The following is a 21,236-nucleotide window of genomic DNA, read 5'->3' as shown; positions in this document are numbered from 1 at the left end:
TTTTTCTTGATCAACAATTGTACCATCTGTTTGATCTCTTTAATTCCCTCAATGGTTATCTTGATCTTAATTTCAGAGATCCACTTATCTCCTACCCTTCTTCCTCTATTTATATCTAATATACCCCTCTAACTAACTAATCAATATCCTAACTGTAGTAACTACTAACTCATTAATAGTCCAACCATTTTAACTAACTTTTCCTTCTCCTTATATCCTAACAAAGTTCAATTAAGCCTCATCAACAACACATTAGCATGATTCATCAACCTGAGTGTCAGGAAAATCACAATAACACTTCTATATTTCAAGATTATATGATACTTACTCTGGAAACTATGTATCAGCAAACAAAATGTTGCGGATAAGTGTTATAAAGCAAGTTAGACTACATTCACTCTTCTCATGGACAAACTCTTAGCTTTATTTTTTTGCCCATCTAGTTATTTATCGTGTCGCACTTCCCACACACACAAATGCTCTGCCAAAGTAAATTCTGCATGTGTACAAGAATATATTTCATGTTGAATAAACTTTACCTATTTTCAACCACTAGAAGACTATCAAATCGTTTTCTTAGTCAAAATGTGTCGAATGAAAAATTAATTTTGCATCAACAATTAGAAACTATTGATAGTTCAATCCAATTTATTTAGCTTAGTTTGGAAATGGCTCGTGGAACACATTGTCCTTAGACTGAACTAGTAGGAGGTAGGACTCTTGCATTGATAACAATAAGTAGAGCCAAATGTGGCAGTTGGAACAGATCAATTTCATTAAATTGCCAAATCTGTAAAGGACAATGTCATTACCTACCAATTACTAATACATAAATATAGTGCAAGGCAGCTTTTGAATATTGGCCATACACGATGGTGTTGACTCCAGCATTGACTTATCCCATTTGAAGGACTTGGTTTAGCATGAATGCATATCATATAAAGCAGAAAGCATCATTCCGGAAAAATGAAAACAATCTGAAGCAGATGGTTATAATTTCAAAAGCTCAAGAGTGGAGTTATTCATGTTAAAGTGAATTGCTGAAGGCTTGAAGCTTAATTCTTAACAAATTCACTATCAGGTTGTTTCTCCTCCTCTTTGTTCTATTATTTTTCGATTGCTTACAAGAATATTTGATGTTTTTCAAATGACATTAATTTATATGTTTTGCTCTAATTACCTATCCTGTAATTTTTAAAACATATTGCATCGTATGTCAACGCCATATATTACATTCATGTCCAATAGTATATACACTTCCTACTTCCTAGTTCCAGATTCGTGCTAAAGCTGTTATTGGATTAAGTGATACTTAATTGATCCAACTTAATTTCATGTTGCTGGTCTATAACATGCAGTGACCACACCAGAATTGAAAATATTAAGGAATGGACGGAGCTTCATCAGTGATTCCAGAATATTCGGAGATAGGCAGCACAAGTAGTTCAGAGAGTCAAGCTCAGGCTCAGTATTTGGAGACACAATTAACCAACATGCTTCGAAAAGTGGATCCAGAAATTACAGAACTCAATGAGAAATGCATTTATAGAGTACCAGAAAAATTTCGCCGTGTTAATCCAAAAGCCTATACTCCTCGGGTTGTTTCAATTGGCCCGTTTCACAATCCACGGTACTCTAACGGAGGTGACAATTTGAAACTAATGGAAGAACGAAAGCTGAAATATCTTGAGAAATTTCTAAATAGAAACAAGCACTTGAGCATGAAGGGTTTATTTCTCAGACTTATTGAGAAGGAAAAGCAGATAAGAGGTTATTATGCAGAGCCTGTCAGTTATAGCAGCGACGATTTCTTAACGATGATTCTAGTTGATGCTTGTTTTATAATTGAGCATTTTCTTAGATACTATACAGGCTTAACTTTAACAGAAAGAGACACCTTATCAGAACCATGCTTGTTAAGTGATATTTATCATGATATGATTCTGCTTGAAAATCAACTTCCTTTTTTCGTTCTTGAAGACATATTCAACTCTGCTCACCCGGGTATGATTGTTGAATTTCCCTACAAGGATGTTAAAGGCATAAACGACGACTACGCTGGCCCTATTACAGATGTTGAGTCTCTCTCCTTTATTGCTATTACTTTCCACTATTTTCGAAAATACAACCACTATATCATAGAACCTGCCCATATTGATCGTCCATATCATTTCATTGATCTTCTAAGAATCTTTTGGCTTCCAATTCCAATTCCTCCTGAAAGTCTAAAATCAGGTTTTATGGATAAACTTATACCAAGTGCAAGCCAACTATCAGAGGTAGGTCTGATATTCAAAGCTAGTTTAACTCCAGGCTTGTTTGACATAAAATATGATCATCATATGGGTGTTATGGAAATTCCATGCATACTTATAAATCACAAGACGGAGACGGAGTTGAGAAATATACTGGCATTAGAGCAATGTCGCTACATACTTTCACCCAACATGACTCAGTACTTGTTCATCCTAGATTGTCTTGTCAACACCGACAAAGACGCAAGCATACTAATTGATAACAAAATTTTTATCAATTGGTTGGGTGATGCCAATGCTGTGGCTAAAATGTTTAACAGTCTTTGTTCAAATGTTGGTCTGCCATTTATCAGTGAAGAGTGTTTTTCTCTCTGTGATAACTTGGTTAAATTCTATGAAAATCCTCGCAACAAGTACAAGGCTATCTTTTATCATGAGTACTTCAACACTCCATGGAAAAAAGCATCTACATCTGCTGCAGTTCTACTCCTTTTGCTCACTCTGATTCAGACTATATGTTCCGTCATCTCGTTTTTTTGAAGGTAAGAAATTATATACACTAAATCTTAATCAGATCATTTTGTTGCAATATTTCTTGTAAGAATTTTTTTTTACCATTGATTAGTAACTTTCTTACCAGCTCTTGATGGGAGTAGATTTTCATAGAAGTTTCAATGGTGCTCACTTTTATGAGCAATTTTTTTCCAAATATCATTATTCTCATATCTTCCTATGGAGAAGTGTTCATATTTTCTTTTTCAGTTCAAAGAATAAGCCACTCAAGCGAGTTTTAAGAGAAGCTTACCATTGGACACAAGTGAGTTTTCTACATAGTGGCTGTGGTTGGTTTTGAAAATAGATTAGGGTTTGAGATAGGAAAATGTGATGTTGTATTGGAAGTAGGAAAAGTTAAAAAGAGAACTGTACATTCACAGTAGATTATAAATCCTAGAATAGTGAAACCTGTAACCCTGTTTTGAGATTTGGAAGGTTTTGGTAGGTTTGTGTTTGTGTACTGTGAATGACATGATCTCTTATTAATAATCGTGTAGGTGTAGCCTATTTTGATCGTCTGAAAAAATCTACAAGAATTGATTGTGTTGAAAAACCATTGGCATTATGTATTGAACATGAATAAATGAGTCATCCAAAGTATTTATAATTTCCATGTATGATAGGTAATTAATACCTTAGATCTAAAAAAAATAGTCCATTAAGGAGTTTTCGGAATCACGCTTTAATTTTTCATTTTTCAGGTAATGGTAATGATTCAGTTGATCACCCTCAAGCTACTATCATCTGAAGAAGATCATGGAAATCATTCTAGTTGTATTGTTTTTATAAAACTTTTAACTATTATGTGTTTGATGTCCAACTTTGGAACATAAAATTTGTATGACTTTTTTTAAATGTTTTTTTTAATAATTTCTTAACAAGGTTGCACCGCTAGCAATAATTAGGACAAATGGTGACAGTTGGAACACATCATCAATTTCATTAAATTAATCCATAAAGGACAATGTCGATTACTAATAGTCTAATACATTAATAAAGTGCAAGTCAGCTTTTGAATATTGACCATTCACGGTGTTGACTTATTCCATTTGAAGGACTCGGTTTAGCATGAATGAAAATTCTATAAAGCATTAAACGTCATTCCGGAAAAATGAGAATAATCTGAAGCAGGCTATTATCTCAAGATCTCAAGAGTGGATCGAGCTGTGCATGTTTAAGTGATTTGCTGAAGATTAATCCTTAACAGCTTCACTATCAGGTTCCTTCTCCTAGCTCCTTTTTGCTCTATTTTTGTCAATTGCTTACAAGAATATTTCACAATATTTTTCAATTGACATTAATTTTATGTTTCTATTTGGAGTTTAATATTACATTAATTTCATTAGTTTTGCCTTAAACGTAACATATCCTATAATTTTTAAAATATATTGTATCTTATGTCAATGTCATATATCATATTCATATAACCCATAAGGTTGATGTAGTGATATAAGGCTTCTTTGCGTTTACACGTGGAGAAACAATCTATTTAACGAGAAATCCTGTATTTGATTCTTATTGTGCGCAAAATTTTCTTGCACCAACTGTAACCATGCACTCCGAGCAAGATTATTCTTTGATCCAATAGGTTGGGGGACACTCAAAGTCTCTTACTCTAGACCCAAAAAAAAATCATATTCATGTCCAGTAATGCATACACTTCCTAGTTTCAGATTTGTACTAAACCTGTTATTGGATTAAGTCATACGCCTGATCCAACTTAACTTTATGTCGTTGATCTATGACTTTCACCATGGCAAGCTAGGAAATATTAAGGAAATGGAGGGACAACAAATTTGTTCACAAAGTCAAGCCCAGTACTTGGAGACAGAGTTGACCAAGATGCTGCCAAATGTGGTTCTACAAATGTCTGAAGTCAATGAGCAATGCATTTATAAAGTACCACAGAAATTTCGTGAAGGTAATCCAAAAGCTTATACTCCTCAAGTTGTTTCCATTGGTCCGTTTCACAAACCGCGTGACTCTAATGGAGAGAACAACACTTTGGTGCGAATGGAAGAACTCAAACTGGAATATCTTCGGAGATTTCTAAATCGAAGCAAGCAGTTAAGTATGAAGCATTTATTTCAAAGACTTATTGAGAAGGAAAAGCGAATTCGGAGTTGTTATGGGGAGCCTATTAATTGCAACAGCAATGATTTCTTAACTATGATTCTAGTTGATGCTTGTTTTATTATTGAGCATTTTCTAAGATTCTATACAGGCTTGGCTTCCATTGATATAGATCCTTTATCAAAATCATGGTTGGTCAATGATGTTTTTCATGACTTGACACTACTTGAAAACCAACTTCCTTTCTCCGTTCTTGAAGACATATTCAACTCTGCTAAGCCGGTATGAAAGTTGAATTTCCCTTTAAGAATGTTGAATACGTGGAGGACTTCATTGGCCCTATAAGAGATGTCGAGTCTCTCTCATTTCTTAGCATTACTTTTCACTATTTTCGAAAATACAACTATATTGGCATAAGAGAAAACACAATTGATAGTCCAAAACACTTCACTGATCTTCTGAGAACTTTTATGCAACCATCAAAAATTCATCATGAAAGTCTGAAAGTAGGTTATATGGTTAATCATTTACCAAGTGCAAGCCAACTATCAGAGGTGGGTATGGTATTCAAGGCTAGTTCTTGCAAATGTTTGTTTGAATTGAAATATCATCATCGTAAGGGTGTAATGGAAATGCCATGCTTAACTATTGAAGATAGGACAGAGACACTGTTCAGGAATATATTGGCATTAGAGCAATGTCACTACATACTTTCACCCAATGTTACTCAGTTCTTATTCTTACTAAATTTCCTTATCAACACTGAAAAAGATGTGAACATACTAGTTGATAAGAAAATTATAGTCAATTGGATGGGTGATGCTAATGCTGTAGTTAAAATGTTTAACAGTCTTTGCTCAAATGTTATAGTGTCATACATGAGTGAAGAGTATTGTACTCTCTACCATGATTTGATTAAATTCCATGAAAACCCTCGCAACAAGTACAAGGCTATCTTTTATCATGAGTACTTCAACACTCCATGGAAAAAAGCATCTACAACTGCTGCAGTTCTACTACTTTTGTTTACTTTAATTCAAGCTATATGTTCAGTCATCTCATTGTTTTAAAGGTAAGAAATTATGATACACTAAATCCTAATCACATTTTGTAATATTTCTAGTAAGACTTTTTTATTAGCAATTAGTAAATTTCTCTCTAGCTCTTGATAGGTGTAGATATTTATAGAACTGGCAATGATATATACCAACTTCTATGAGCATTTTTCAAAAAAATTATCATTATTCATTTATCTTCTCATGGACAAGTGTTCCTTTTTGTTGAAAATGTTTCGATTCAGAGAACAAGCCACTCATGCGAGTTTTAGGAGATGCTTACAGTTGGACACAAGGATGGGATCTTTTTTGCTACTCGCTCTAATTAACAACAATTGATTATATGTAGTTTAAGAAATGATGCTATGTTTGCCTCAAATAACCATTATTTGTTGTGGTTTTGAGAATTCTGAGCCCTTCTAAGAGAACGAATAATGATTGTTATATTGAAATAAGATAAATAAGATGAATGCTAGTGAGAGAACTCTCTTTAATTCATTAATTGAAATTGAAATTTATTGAAAATCATTAATATCGGTCTCTTCAATTCCGCACACCTTCACCGTTGGGATTTGTGAGATATTATTCATGGAGAGAGAAAACGGAATCGCACGAAGACAATATAAATGGAGGCTTCAATTCTTTTTCATCATCTTTAACGTTTGAGAACCTTATTAGAGCAATCAGAGAAAAAACTTGAGGAATTTCAGGAAATTACTAGAGATGTCGCCGCTGTCACAATACACACGTGAGCTCGCTTAGAGGTAAGGGATGAGTTTATTGCAATTGGGGTTAGAATGAACATGTGTAAGGATCCTTAGAGAATTAAATTTGGGTTATAATGAACATGTGTAAGGGTCATCGCTTAGAGGTAAGTGATGAGTTTATTGCAATTGGGGTTAGAATGAACATGTGTAAGGATCCTTAGAGAATTAAATTTAGGTTATAATGAACATGTGTAAGGGTCGTCCATTCTGAATGAAAAGAAGTCAAACTAATAGCGGAAAACATAAAACAATTATACTATTTATGAAATTGTAACATATGAAATAAAATCTTATACCCCGATGTCACATTTATCCGAGCATTTTCTCTAATAAAGACTAAGTCTCTCCATCTCCAGCATGGAACTCATCATATGCTGGCTCACCTGAAACAAAATGACATTCAACCCAAACACAAACACACACTGGGAATAAATTATCACATTCGTGTATAATAAAACACTAGAGCATGTGAAACATATAATACTTAGGGTTGAATTTACATAAACAACATCACTTCACAAAATCACACACATTATTCACACTTATTCAAGTTCACACACTCCAAAAAATAACACCAAAACCTCAATCGTTTACTCGATAAAAGTCAAACACAAGCATTATACAACAGATACACTAGACTCAAGCCTACATGCAATGTGGTATCATTTTCAGTGAAAAATCTCGTCGGGCGCTTAGAAGTACATGACAAGACATGCCTCACAATGGGTAAGTCACGTCACTCTCACTTAGTAAAATCATAGGGAGATCAGTTATGGTCACTCTATTTTGCGAGAATGTTTCAACCATGTGGGATCGGCACAGGCTTAAAAGGAGCACTCAAACAAAATGTATTTGCTCCCAAGGCATAGACTCCAAAGAGTCCATCAGGGTCTCTCCCTCCTGATTTAGGTCCAACCCATAAATCATTTTAACACGCTGACTCTACCTATGAACTATGCAATACATACAATCATTTCAAAATTTCAATTATTTTCAAAATCGTTTTAACTCATCACGCTTCCAATGATCGTCGGATTCTCACAATGGAGCCCATCACAAAACTCATCATGCATGAACTCGTCGCTCTTAAAGAGTTTTACAGTTATGTGACTACACAGTTCATAGCTCACAATTCATTGCTTACTTCACTTATTCTCATATATCATATTATACATTCATAGCAATGTTTACAAGACACAACCCATATATATATACATCGACTCGAATAATTTTCAATATCATATCATAGCAAAACTATAACATCTTCAATGTCAATTAATTAGTAACAAATATACTTAACAAATAGATAAACATGTATATAATAAAATATATCTAACTTCAAAGCTTGTAAATATATTTATATGTAACAAATATATATAACACGTCACTATACAAAATACATGTATCCAACATATCATTAGATAAACATATTTAAATAATAACAATAATTAATAAACGCATTATATATATATATATATATATATATATATATATATATATATATATATATATATATATATATATATATATTAATGTAGATAATAAACATGTTCCATGATAATTCACGTGTGCAAAAGAAAAACAAAAGCTTGTGAAATAAAAGGATCGATATATGTACATATATACGGTGCAGGAAATTTTAGAAAGAAAAAAAAAGATTAAAAGGCCAATATATCAGGTGCAAAGAAAGTACTGTCACATAATTTTCAAGCGTTCACTCTATAAAATGCAGAAAATTGAGTATTCATGACAAAAAGATATATGTAAATTTAAAAATCAAAAGGATTTGAAAAGAGAAAAAATAAAAATTCTACTTAGATTTATACAAACAAGAGAAACTCTGTCAATTCACACTAATTAGGAAAAGTCTCAATTTTCAGGATTCACACTCAACACAAGAACTTATTAATTTCACAACAATTTTGAATTAGGACACCAATTGGTCCATCAAACACAATCAATTTGTGATTAAAAACATAAGAACAAAATTGAATTTCATAAAACTACCCAAAAATTAATCCTCTAGGGATTCCTGTTCATTATAATCTCAAGTGTGAGTAATTCATTTCTTACCTCGATGTAGTTACTCAAGCATTCTCCGTTACCAATTGTGACATTTCTGGTGCTCTACAGAGATCCTCCGATTGCTGTTAGAGTTCCTGAGAGAGTCAGAGGAGAAAGAACAGGAATGTTTTGTAAGACTGGACTAAAAGTTTCTTTATTTATAGTGAGAAATATGATGACCTAATTCTTATTCTTTTATTTATTTATTTAATAAAAAAAGCAAAGGAAGGGGCTGTTTACATTGACGAATAGATTCAAATCAAAATGTAGTCTTAACAGACCCCCCTACAGAGGCCCCTATACAAAGCAATAAACTTCAATTTAGCACCAATCTCCAATCGTTTCATTGGGCTTCAGCTGTTGTTTCAAATCCTTCCCTCATCCATCTTAGTTATAACTCCTCATCATCCATATAAAGCACGAAGCACTATTCCGGCAAAATGAGAACAATCTTAAGCAGTAGCTGAATTGCAGAAGATTTATGCTCAACAATTTGACCATCAAGTTCCTTCTCTTCCTCTTTTGGCTCAATATATTTAGTTATTATCTTTTTTTATTCCATCCATAGTTTATCCATAACTTTATTTGATAAGTGAACATAATAGCTTTGTTATCCTGACTCTTGTTTTACTTAAAAGTAATAATTGACCAAAACAAAGGTAACAAAAAACAGAATAGGGAGTATTTTTTTATCCTAATTGTAGTATACCCTATAATTTTAAAAATATATTACATCCAATGCCTCTGTCATATTATATTGAAGTGCTTGATTTAGATTTGCCTCTTGGTTCCATAACTAGGGAAATTTCAACGAAATTGATTCTATAATAGTAATATTATACTTGATCTGACTATCATGTTGGTTATCAATGTCTATGAATCTCCAAGCTACAGAAATTAAACCAAATGGAAGGGCCAACAAGTGATTCACTGAGTCAACAACAATGTTTGGAGACAAAATTGACCGAGATGCTTCAAGATGTGGAACCTCCAGCAATGTATGGACTTGATAAGCAATGCATTTATAGAGTACCACAAACATTCGTGAAACTAATCCGAAAGCCTATACACCTCTATTTGTTTCCACTGGCCCTTTTCACAATGGTAAGGAAAAAAACAATTTTGATTCAATGGAAGAGCTTAAACTAAAATATCTCAAGGCATTTCTAAATCGAACCCAGCTACCTATGGCAGATTTTGTTGTCACACTTCAAGCGTCGGAAGAAAAAATTCGAAGTTGTTATGGAGAACGTATTAAATGTAATAGCGACGATTTCTTAAAGATGATTTTAGTTGACGCTTGCTTCATAATTGAGCATTTTTTGAGATGGCATAGATTCGAAGACTGGCAGGGAAAGGACCCTTTGTTGATAAAACCATGGATGAGTTGGGATATTAGGAAGGAGTTGGTACTACTAGAAAATCAGCTTCCTTTCTTTGTTCTTGAACAGCTTTACAACCTCACTGGTATGAATCGGGAATTTCCCTCCTTTCTTCAGATTTCTTTCAACTGTTTGAAGCATGTGGGTTTGGGATATGTAACAAGGTGTCCCAACAGAGTCCCCAAAGCACTTCACCGATCTTTTGAGAACTTGAATAATATTGTCATCAAAATTTGATCTTTAGAGCAGAAGAAGAATGCAAAGAAATCAAACATGTATACAGTGCCTGCTGTGAAAATAGATAATAAAAACAGAAACTACTATATTTTTAGGCACGTAAAAGGCAGGAACTAAAACAATTAAATTATAATACTATCTTTACTACAGAAAAAATCTTATCTAATACAAAAACGAGAGCCATTTAGTTCCTATACGGTACAATATGGCCCACAATCAACTTCACAAACCCGATTCTTTATTATTTGAAGACGAATTTTTCCCCCTAAACCCCACAACATTGAGTTTAGAATTCGTAGATTTGGTGGCACTGACCATTTTACTTGATTGCCTCTTCTCTGTAGAAGCTTTTCTTAAGCTATTTGCACTAGAAGATTTTCCAGATTTTGAAACTTGAATCCCTTTCTTCATAGATTTGACTGGTGACCCTTTACCAGATTTCATACCTGATCCATTATTCCCAGAACCAAAACGACTACCAGATTTGCCCATAACTTTTGAAACTTTAACCAATCTTTTGCTCTTTCCCTTCTCAGTGCTTTGATTTTGGGTCCTTGCAATGTCCCTTCGGACACTTTCTTTTGTGATAGCCTCCAAACTCTCATTCTTCCTTAATGCGTCCTCTATTTTGCTGGCCAAGTCCAAGTCCTTTTTAGCAACTAAACTTGTTACCTTCCCTGCAAGAGAAAAGAGCATTTTAGTTCTTCCTAATACAACTACAAATTTGTAACAGTCACGGTGGCAATGTCCAATATGCGGCAATAAGCTAAGACATGGTGACTCAGACATAAGACGGCATGGATTTGGTATGACAGTAGAAACCTTGTATATCCCAAAATGACATTTTTTTTATCAAAGTGACACACCAAACTTTTATAAGCAATATCATGGTGACCATAATTTGAATAAAAGTTTGGTTTCATAGAGTATATGCAAGAACATTGATTGCAGCTTCCATTTTTACAAAAATATAAAGAAAACAAATACAACTTTTAGAAGAGCGGGATTATCCATTTGGTTAAACTGATAAACATGATATATGCTTGTTACCTTTTGCACCCATACGAGCAGTTCTACCAGTGCGATGAAGGTAGTCAATCTAAAATAGAAAGGGAAAGGAATATTTTTTAACCAAATAATATCAAGAAAGGTAGAAAGAAGGAAGAGATACTTAGTGACCCAATAGGCCACTAAATAAATTAATAGATATGATGCTCACGGAATTCAAGGGGAAGTCAAACATGACAACATGATCTACATCCAAGTCTAGACCCCTAGCAGCCAAGTCCGTGCAAACCAATGTAGGACAATCATCACCATCACTCTTGAACTTTCTGAGATTTTCAACCCTGAATTCAAGAAGCAATACAAATAAGTTGGCATAACAGGAAACAGAGCATCAGAGAAGCACTGGCTTAAATGGCATTGTAGGCTCAAAAGCTGCCATATGCAATTTTAATGTATATAAAAACCATTTCCTTTCAGTGAGACCTCCAATGTTTTTCCCATTCTTCCTGTATTTTCTTTGTTCATTAATCTTTAGATAAGACATTATCTATTATTTATTACAAAAATCTTCCTGTGCAGACTTTAGACATGACATTTTGTGAACTAGTATTCACTCATATGAGCGACCACGAGAATATGAGATGCAGTGTCAGCATCTAAATGTGTGTTTAAGTCTTGGTAGTTACAGACAAGGAAGTTTAATTCAGTAGTCAACAACAAATTAGCATGATTCATCAACCTGAGTATCAGGCAAGTCACAATTACCCTAAAGTAACAAGCTATTCGAGATGATTAGTAAAATTTTCCTGGTTAAGTTAGCAGTTATTTGAAGTGTTCCCAAAGCAGAGGGTATTGTAGTCTTCTAATTGACTAATTTGTCATAGTTGTAGCATAAAAAAAGGTGTCAAGTCAGTGTTATATACCACATTTATTGGAAGTCTCATTTGTAAAATAAATTTTACGTTTTTGACTATCTATTACCTCTTTTGCATGGATTGGATTTATTTAAAGTGGCGAGATGCACCAACCAGTGGCGGAGCTTGAACAAAAAATTTGGGGGCCTATATAAAATTTTATTGAGTAAATTAAATATGTAATGTCATATTATATATCTAAATTTTAAGTTGCAATATAAACACAAATGATAAGCAAATAACATTGAGGTAAATAATTAGAAATTACCATATGTAGTGTTTGGATAAGGGATTTTAAAATTTTAAAGAATTCAAAATCTAAGTGAATAAATTATTTTAACTATATTCCTTTCATTTTTAAAATATTATTTCGATATAACAATTTAATTGCTTAATTAAACTGTTTATACATTTTAATATCTAATTAATAAAATTTACATAGAAGATGAAAGAGAATATGTTTGTGTGAATGTATCAGAAGCTTTTCTATTGCTCTTTTTGTTAATAAAATTACCTATATATATATAAGTCACTGCAACATATATATACTGTATAAAACAATAAAATCCCTCTAGCAGCCTCCAAGTCCGAGCAACCAAAAACATGCAGTGACCAAAACTAACTGAAAAGCATACATTGCAACTGTACCGTGTGTTATATTACGTAGAGTAGAAATTATATAATTAAATTTTCTTTAACACTTTAAATATATGTTATAATTATGTATATATGTAAACTTGAAAAAAGTTTGGGGGGGCCATGGCTCCCCCCTGTCATAAGCAAGCTCCGCCACTGGTACCACCACCGATTTGAAAAGTACTTCCTTGCAAACTTTAACCCAGTTCAAAATAATCAACTTTAGATGCACCCTTTCTCACTCTACATATCACCTCACTTTAGAGTTTACGGGAGTCAAATCACCTCTCCATCTAATCCCTAAAATCACAAGTTATGATGTGCCTAATTTCACACCACAACAAAATAAAGGGGGAGAAGTAGATAAGAATATCAATTTAGCATATTACCTTTGCTCTGCTGGTACCTCCCCATGGTAGTTCACAGCAGAAATCTGATTTTCACCAAGAAAATGATCCACAGCACGACTTGAATCCAATGTATTGCAGAAAACCATCACCCTATTCCCTTTTGCTAGGCTTGGCTCTAGTACCTACCATCACGTGATCACAAAACACACAATGAAAACCCAGTGAATGAACAAAACATTCAAGCCAACCAGTACACTGATAGGAATAAGCAAATGAAGACTAAGCTGCCAAAGTCATCCATCCTGGCTCACTTGGGTTGACCCACCACGAGTTAGCCAAAACGTGAAGCAACCCAACTGGCTCACTTTTAGGTGAGCCAAGAAATAACTAACCCAGCTCGACCTACAACAGGTTGGAGGGTTATACTGGTTGACTCACCTAAAATTAAAAAATATAGAAAAACTGAGAAAAAAAAATACAAAAACAGAACACAATTCCAGTAATACAAAGTTACAACAATGCAATACAAGTTGTCACATGACGGCTATGGCGGCGCCATAACGGCATTACGAAGGTGTAACAGCTGCCTCCACAATCCGTTAGGTGCTATTCTAGCTCATATAACGGCATCTGCCATTTGGGCTATGGCGCCCGCCATGACCGCAATGTCGTGCTGGTTCATGGCGGGCATAGCAGATGTGGTGGGTTTTCTGTTTTTTTTTTCAAAATTTTTGGGCACAGGTTGGCCCATTAGAAACAACCTGGCCCGAAACACAACTGTTACTCTTAGTTGAACCCTTCCGTCTACGAATAAGAATTTTTTCTCACACTCACTCGAACCCTAGCTGCACAAAACCTTCCCTATGTGCGAACCCTCTGGCGACCCACTCTGTCCGGTGACCCTCTCTACTCTGACATACTCTGGTTTTATCTTTCATTTTTTCTTCTTTCTTATTTTCCTGAACTGTTTTTCTCTCCTTTTCTCCTCTTTTCAAATGTTCTTCACTCTGTTTATTATGTTTGTTTATGTTGGTACTGAAATCCCCTTTTTCAGAATTGTCCTCTGCTCTGTTTTTTCAATCTCATTTTTAATTCTGTTTTTTCAGAATTACTATTTGTTTGTTGTCCTGAAGTTTTCTTACAAAACCTTATTCCAATTATTTTTCAGTTATAGGATAATGCCAGGGACATGGACAACCAGTCAATACCAAAGCAATGATTTTTTTAATATATATATATATATATATATATATATAGATGCCATCTTTGCTGTTTTTGTTCTGGTTTTTATATATTTAAATTTTTTTTTGTCCACCATAGACCGCCACACCATCCGCCATTTTGAAATGGCTCTTAAAGGTGTTCACCGCTATCCGCCATAAAACGCTATTTAACAAGTATTAAAATTTCAAAGTTAAAAATTCCAAATTCCAAACAAGTACAAGATTAAAAAAGAAACACCCAGGTTGAACCCATGTGAGGCATGAACTAAGTGAGCTTAGCCAAATTGACCTACAGTCTTGGCGAGTCAATTTTTTACAAATCCGACTTGGCTTGAACCCATGGGGAGCTTCATTGACCAGGTTGTGGCTCATTTTGACAGCTCAAACTATGATTTGAAAAACATGGCTATAGTTTCCATTATAAAACAGAAAAAGCTGATGAAAATATTGAATGTGAACAGAAAATAACAGAAAAACTGTAAATAAAGTACATGCTTCCTCGTATGCAAAAAAAAAAAAAAAAAATTTGCATTTTTCTTATAAAGCAGTCCAATCACTAAGCATCATGATTTGGACACCCTTACCAAAGGGAAACATTAAGTGGAAACACAAATAAAAATGGAAAATGCAATTGTAGAATATTGAATATGTTAAAGATTTGGCCATACAAGCACTCATCACTGGTTCCAATATAAAATATTTCAATCTCTGTTCTAAAACTTGTCAGTGAAAGGGCATACATCTATAAATTAGCAAGCATTACATATTTGGAGTCGCATCTCACCTTGTGCAAAGCCAAGTGTTTTTAGCACATAAAATATGCACCAAAAGGTGCATTTTTCTCCTATGCTTTAGAAGTTTTTATGTTTAGTTGTCGGTTGCTAGAAAATATGTTACATATTGTATTATATGAGATATAACATAATTAGCATCACATCCTAACACAAAACAACAACAACCTAGACTTATCTCATTAACTAAAGTGAAAGCAGAGCAGCTTGAGTGAGACTTAATCCCAAGATCAAACAATTCCAAAGAGACTTAGTGCCACTAGATCTACACATCTTAACACAACCTATAAATATCAACCATTGGTGAACATATGTAAGACAGATGCCAAAATACAGGAGTATACCTGAAGTAATGCTTCAAGCTTGTTCTCAGAACCTGCAAGTTTAATAAAATCATGACGAGCAGAAGAAATCTTTTTATGCAATGTTGACGTGCGCAGATGAACAATGCCTAGAAACTCCTCATCAATCAGATTTTGCACAGCCTGAAAGACTCAGAAGTCAACACTGGAAGTTCATTGTCAAAATTGATAATGAAAAATGTGTTACATTTATATGTAACAGAGATTGTCCAGAGTTCAGAAAAGTGAAAATGGACCACTGCACTACACATATATTAGGCCTCACATGTTATGGATAATCTTTTAAGCCATTAATATTTACTTCGCATGTAGCCAACAAGATTATGGTGCATACACACCTTTGTCATGGTTGCAGTTACCAAGATAGTCTGAAAACCTAGGCCATCAGGTTTTGAAGCACGATTTTTTAATGGGCCTATAAATTTGCGTATATCAGGACCAAAGCCCCGATCAAACATTGTGTCCGCCTCATCCAAAACCTGCAAAGCAAAGACCACCAGCAGTAAGTGAAGCTTGCAGCTCATTGTTGCCTATTAAAAACTGTTGATTGAGAGATACTCACCAAGTATTTGATGTCACCATATACCATATTTCCCTCCTCAATATGTTGAAGAACCCTGCCAGGGGTACCAACTACCACATCAATGGGGTTATTAAGTGAATCCTCCTGAGGCCTAAGCCGGCCACCACCACTTACCATGGTACACCTGAATCGTGCATGATGGCTTATCGATTTTGCAACTCGAAAAACCTATAAAGCCCACTTCATATTATTGTGTGTCATCCAACATAATAGAAGTGATCTCTATACCATGAGTAAAATGCATTTTACCTGCTCGGATAACTCCCTCGTAGGACACAGCACAACAGCTCGTGGACGCCTGGGCTTCAACAGTATTCCATTCAATTGTTCGTCCCGTCTTAACAACTACAGGTACAGCAACAAATTAACAGTCAATAGATGGCTAGACAAGTTTTCCTCAGCCAAAGTAAATATTAAATAACATATGAAACAAAAGTAATGAAGGGAACAAGTTCCCCAAAAACAAGTTTGTCCAATCTGTAAAACAACATTCCAAACATCAAACGATTAAATTTAACCATTTCCATAGATAGTGAAAGTATGAAGTACCTCACAAACACACAAAATGCAAAAAACGTAAATCACTCCCATATATGAGGCACATGTACAGAAAATGCAAGTTCCTGCTGTGAAATTAAAATTGCTCAGACCTAGAAAGTATGGATGCAACATGGGATATAAAGACGTGATACCACGCAGACACAAGAATATAGAGCAAATTTTAAAAATCATAATAAAAGACTACAATACAACGCGTAAAATTATCTTCCAACACAAATCTCAAAAGAGAAAAAAAGGTTTTAAAAATGAATGCGTCACTGTAAACATAACAAATACTACAATTTATCAAATTAATGTGACATTCTTATCTGCATTGGTATAAAAGTTTTTCCACCGTCAATCAATTAGATATCATCGTGGGTATAACTTTTAAGATAGTTATTAAAAAGATCAACAAGCATACCCTACACAGTGGTTTGTAACATGATAATGTATAAAACCTTACATTGTTAGTGCATACATTATTCATCCTAGAATTGTGTTTGTTTTAAGGTATCAAAAATTATTCTCGAGAAAGTGAACTAGGAAATAGCACATTCTTATGTTTGGTACAAGTTTTGGAAAAAAAAAATTCACACGTATTTTGATTGTTGATTATAAAGAATATAAAATTGTTGGGGCACGTTGCCCCTTCAATTCACAATATATATATATATATATTTGTCTTACTTCTTATTCCCATGGTGAAAGGTGTGTATCTTAGATTCTCATAGAAATGAAAGTTGCTTTCTACTATAACTACTCATCCTCACTTCATTTCATTCTTCTACTCTTTTTTTTTCAATTTTTTAATTTAATAAAATTTATTTATTTTTCTTTAATTATTAAATGTCAACCAAAGAATAATATTCCTAAACATCAATGCAATGGTATACCTTGAAAACAAACTCCTCATACAAGTTTAAAAAAAAAAAAACATATATCAACATTTATCTAGGAGTATTGCAAGTGTCTGATCCATTACGTGTATGAAATGGACAGGTTACTTACTATCTTAAAACTTTCTCAGCCCACACAATTCATGATAAGAAGCACAAAAACGGAAGAAAAAAAAATTCATTTTTATTTTTCAAAACGAATGCAGAAAAAAGCACACCTGAGCAAGGGGAAGCAAGTAAGCGAGGGTTTTGCCAGAGCCAGTGTGCGACCCCAAAACGACGCTCTTCTCTTCCAAAACGGCAGGGATGCCAATGCTCTGTATCTCAGTGGGAACTTCAATTCCCATTTCCCTAACAGCCCCCATGACCTCCTCACTCAGTCCCAGCTCCTCGAAGCTCGCAACCGCCTTCTTCTTCTCCTTCGCTTCGGCGGCGGCGGCGGCGGCTGCGGCTGCGGCGGCGACCTTCTCCTTCTTCCTCGGTTCGGGGGCGGCCTTCGCGGCGTCACGGAGGTGTCGGGACCGGAGCCTCTCGAGGAGTATTGAGTGCTTCGCGTCGGCAGCTTCCGGCGCGGCGGCGGAGACGGAGCAGAGAGGGCGGAAGCGGCGGAAGAGGGGGAGGGGTTTGGGGAGTGGGACGCGCTTGGGGATGAGAGAGAGGCGCGTGAGGGAAGAGGAGGAAGAGAGGGAGAGGGTGAAGAGGGTTCTGCCTGTTGCTCCCGCCATGGATGGGGTGTTTGGGAGGTTTAGGTTGAGATAACAGAGTGGGGTTTTTAGAAGAAGCATTGTTGATACTTTTTGAAGGATCAAGAATGGTTTTGCAAGCCAGGATATAGCAAATTAATTTTAACGAGTATTTTTTAATTTTTATGTAATTCAAAATTAGAATAAATAAATATTATTAATATATAAATTATATATAATAAAAATAATAATAAATATTTTTAAAGATGTAAATTATATTTTAAATTTATAATGATTAATTTAAATTGTTATGCATAGTTGTTTTGAAGTATTAATAATTTCTATGAAAAAATTATTGAAATTCAGTTTATAAATAAAAAATAGGATTAGATAGATCAAAAGGAATGTGTACTTAAAAAAAATTAAAGGTACAAATAAAAAGATGACACTGTTAAATGTATCACTGAAAAAGAGAAAAAATATATTTTAAGGAAATTTAATTGAGATAATGTGAAGAATGATAGCTTCAGTCTTAAAGTTATTGATTCATATTTAAATTATTGGATTATATTTGAGAAAAAATTGTAAACTTTTATTACAAAAAAGTACTTCTTATGTTTAAATTTTACATAAAAGTGCAGTAAAAAATTACATAAAAAGTAATGAAAATAAAAAAAATACTTTTCCAGTTTTTATATAATTTTTTAAAAGTAGTATATAAAGTAGTATTATTGTAATTATTTATGGAAATAAAGATAAAAACATATTTCCGACTTCAAAAACATATTATTATTATTATTATTATTATTATTATTATTATTATTATTATTATGCCAAAAATATTCCCTGTCTCCCCGACAAGTGACAATTACCATAGCTAGGATATCTCAAAAAAAGAAAACAGCTAGGATCTATTTAAACAATTTTTTCCACAAACACAATGGAAGAAAAAAAAATCTATTAAGTTAAGATTCACTTAAACATAAGTTAAAAATAAGCTTTGGAAAAAGCTACTAAAGAGTTTTTACCAAGTAGTTTATGCACAAACTAATTTTAACTCAATAAAAGATTTTTTTTTTCTTATTTTTTTTCATGTCAAACGTACCCTTTGTGGCAAAGTGCATATTTTCCAAACTATTGGTGTATTTGTTGCGAGATTTGATTATTAACATTAGTTTCATATCAAAATAACAAAAACAGACATTGAAATTTGTTATCGTAAACAAACAAAAAAACAAAAAAACATAGTTTATTAGTTAAATTGAGTGATCTTATCGAACACGACTAAAGCTAACATTATTTTGTTTTACTAATAGCATTTCCCATGTATTGTCCTAATATATAAAATATAAGCTGTATAGAAATAGTGGATTCAAAAAAATGCTTACAAATATATTTTTTACAAATAAAGTTTGATAGAAATAGATAATAAGGAATTGAAAGACTGAGAGTAAGAATAAATATTAAAACTACTAATAGAAAGGATTTAATTTTGTAATAATTGTTATGAAAATTGAATATCTAATTAAAAGTGATAAACAAGACTAGGGATGATTATGGGTTAGGTCCATCATATCAACCCAATTCGAACCAAACCTAAAAAAATGAGGCAGGTCGGTCTAGTAAATTATGCTTCCTTTTATCGGATTACTGTAGACAAGACACCCCCTATGTTAGGTTTACACATCCTTGAAGTTGGTTGTACTCATCGTGTAGTTTGTCAGTTGTTTATCTTCCCTTCCATTTATCAAAAAAATAGAAACCAAAAAGAACTTAAATTTATGTATGGTGCCGTTACTTGAGGCAATTACCTGAGGTTAATTATCTGTTGGTATCTTGCTTCTCCACCCCACCTATACAAACCCATAGTTAATAGTTATGGACCTTAGTTGCTTACATTTAACCAGTTCGTCATTATGCAATTCCAAGTTCATCTCTAAACAATAAACTGAACTGCACCAGTTACACCTCACATGACCCCAATCGAATGTCCAAAATAATCATAATTTGAACGAAAAAATTTATCTAAAAATTAAATTGTTAAAGTAGTAGATAGTAGATATATGATATGATGCTGTAAAAAAACAAAAACGATATATGATATGATCCGTCTTCAAATGTATCTGTATTAAAAGTTTGTTTATTTATTTTGCCTGCTTAAAATACTATCATATGATTGAGTTTAATATCCGTATACGCTTCGTTTTATATTATTTGGACCATTTCTGTTGCTATATCCCCTGAAGTTGTTGGCTCACTTCACTTGCCTCAAAGAAGCCGAATCTGTGATTCAGATTCCACTCAAGTCTTTCTTTCTTTTAGCTCTGGCTCTAGTGGAAAATAAAAAAGATAGCGAGTGCCCAGGTGGTTAATATTAACAGTCTCCACGGTGAGGCAGCCTAAAAGTCTAGGCTGCGAATTTATAGACCATTGCAGTCTCTCTCACAAGCCTTGCAGTAATATATAAAAAATTTCGTACCCCATTGCCCAGAGGCTCTTCGCTATGCGAAGGTATGGGGGAGGGATGTTGTACGCAGCCTTACCCTTGCATATGCAAAGAGGCTGTTTCCGGATTCGAACCCATGACCAACAAGTCACCAAGGCACAACTTTACCGCTGCACCATATGAAAATGAAAATTTGGTGTTGTGCAGTCAGGGTCTGGATGCCAAGGCAGGAATTGAGCACCTTAAAATGCAGCTGGTTAGAATCATTGCTTCCCCTTCTCAGCATCCATAATCAAACATTGATGTAGATACTGATTGTGAATCATCAAATACTCAAAAGCTAGCAGTTATATTTATTCTTCTTTTCCCCTATATCTCCCATCCTTTCCTCAAACAAATACCACCCATTATCC

At 34.1% G+C, this 21,236-nt stretch overlaps 2 protein-coding genes and 1 pseudogene across 5 annotated transcripts; 2 read left to right on the top strand and 1 right to left on the bottom strand.

The window, feature by feature from the left end:
• The first annotated feature begins 882 nt into the window (after positions 1–882).
• LOC114383951 (UPF0481 protein At3g47200-like) lies at positions 883–6,929 on the top strand. Of its 4 annotated transcripts, none has more exons than XR_003660602.1 (3): positions 883–2,797; positions 3,866–4,029; positions 6,184–6,929. XR_003660602.1 is itself a non-coding variant. In XM_028343654.1 (3 exons), exon 2 carries the CDS (start codon positions 1,389–1,391, stop codon positions 2,793–2,795), a length of 1,407 nt encoding a protein of 468 aa, XP_028199455.1. In that variant the 5' UTR covers positions 884–1,081; positions 1,359–1,388; the 3' UTR covers positions 2,796–2,797; positions 3,512–3,784. The 4 variants fall into 4 exon arrangements, 2 of the variants coding, with proteins under 2 accessions (XP_028199455.1, XP_028199452.1); XR_003660603.1 differs by lacking the exons at positions 3,866–4,029; positions 6,184–6,929 and adding exons at positions 3,018–3,072; positions 3,512–3,784; XM_028343654.1 differs by lacking the exons at positions 3,866–4,029; positions 6,184–6,929 and adding an exon at positions 3,512–3,784 and having other exon boundaries at positions 884–1,081; positions 1,359–2,797.
• LOC114383968 lies at positions 4,036–6,087 on the top strand (annotated as a pseudogene).
• Positions 6,930–10,453: 3,524 nt separating the features above from the next.
• On the bottom strand, positions 10,454–18,505 carry LOC114383947 (DEAD-box ATP-dependent RNA helicase 39). The gene is made up of 9 exons (XM_028343644.1): positions 17,913–18,505; positions 16,505–16,600; positions 16,235–16,423; positions 16,011–16,151; positions 15,655–15,795; positions 13,336–13,478; positions 11,608–11,737; positions 11,439–11,487; positions 10,454–11,065 (listed from the first exon to the last, which is right to left on the bottom strand). The coding sequence occupies exons 1-9, from the start codon at positions 18,477–18,479 to the stop codon at positions 10,611–10,613; spliced, it is 1,911 nt and encodes a 636-aa protein (XP_028199445.1). The 5' UTR covers positions 18,480–18,505; the 3' UTR covers positions 10,454–10,610.
• Between the last annotated feature and the right edge of the window lie 2,731 nt (positions 18,506–21,236).

Source organism: Glycine soja, chromosome 2, assembly GCF_004193775.1.
Source record: "Glycine soja cultivar W05 chromosome 2, ASM419377v2, whole genome shotgun sequence".
Lineage (NCBI taxonomy): Eukaryota > Viridiplantae > Streptophyta > Magnoliopsida > Fabales > Fabaceae > Glycine > Glycine soja.
The sequence above is the reverse complement of the archived record's forward strand: the minus strand, read 5'-3'. Positions and strand labels throughout refer to the sequence as shown.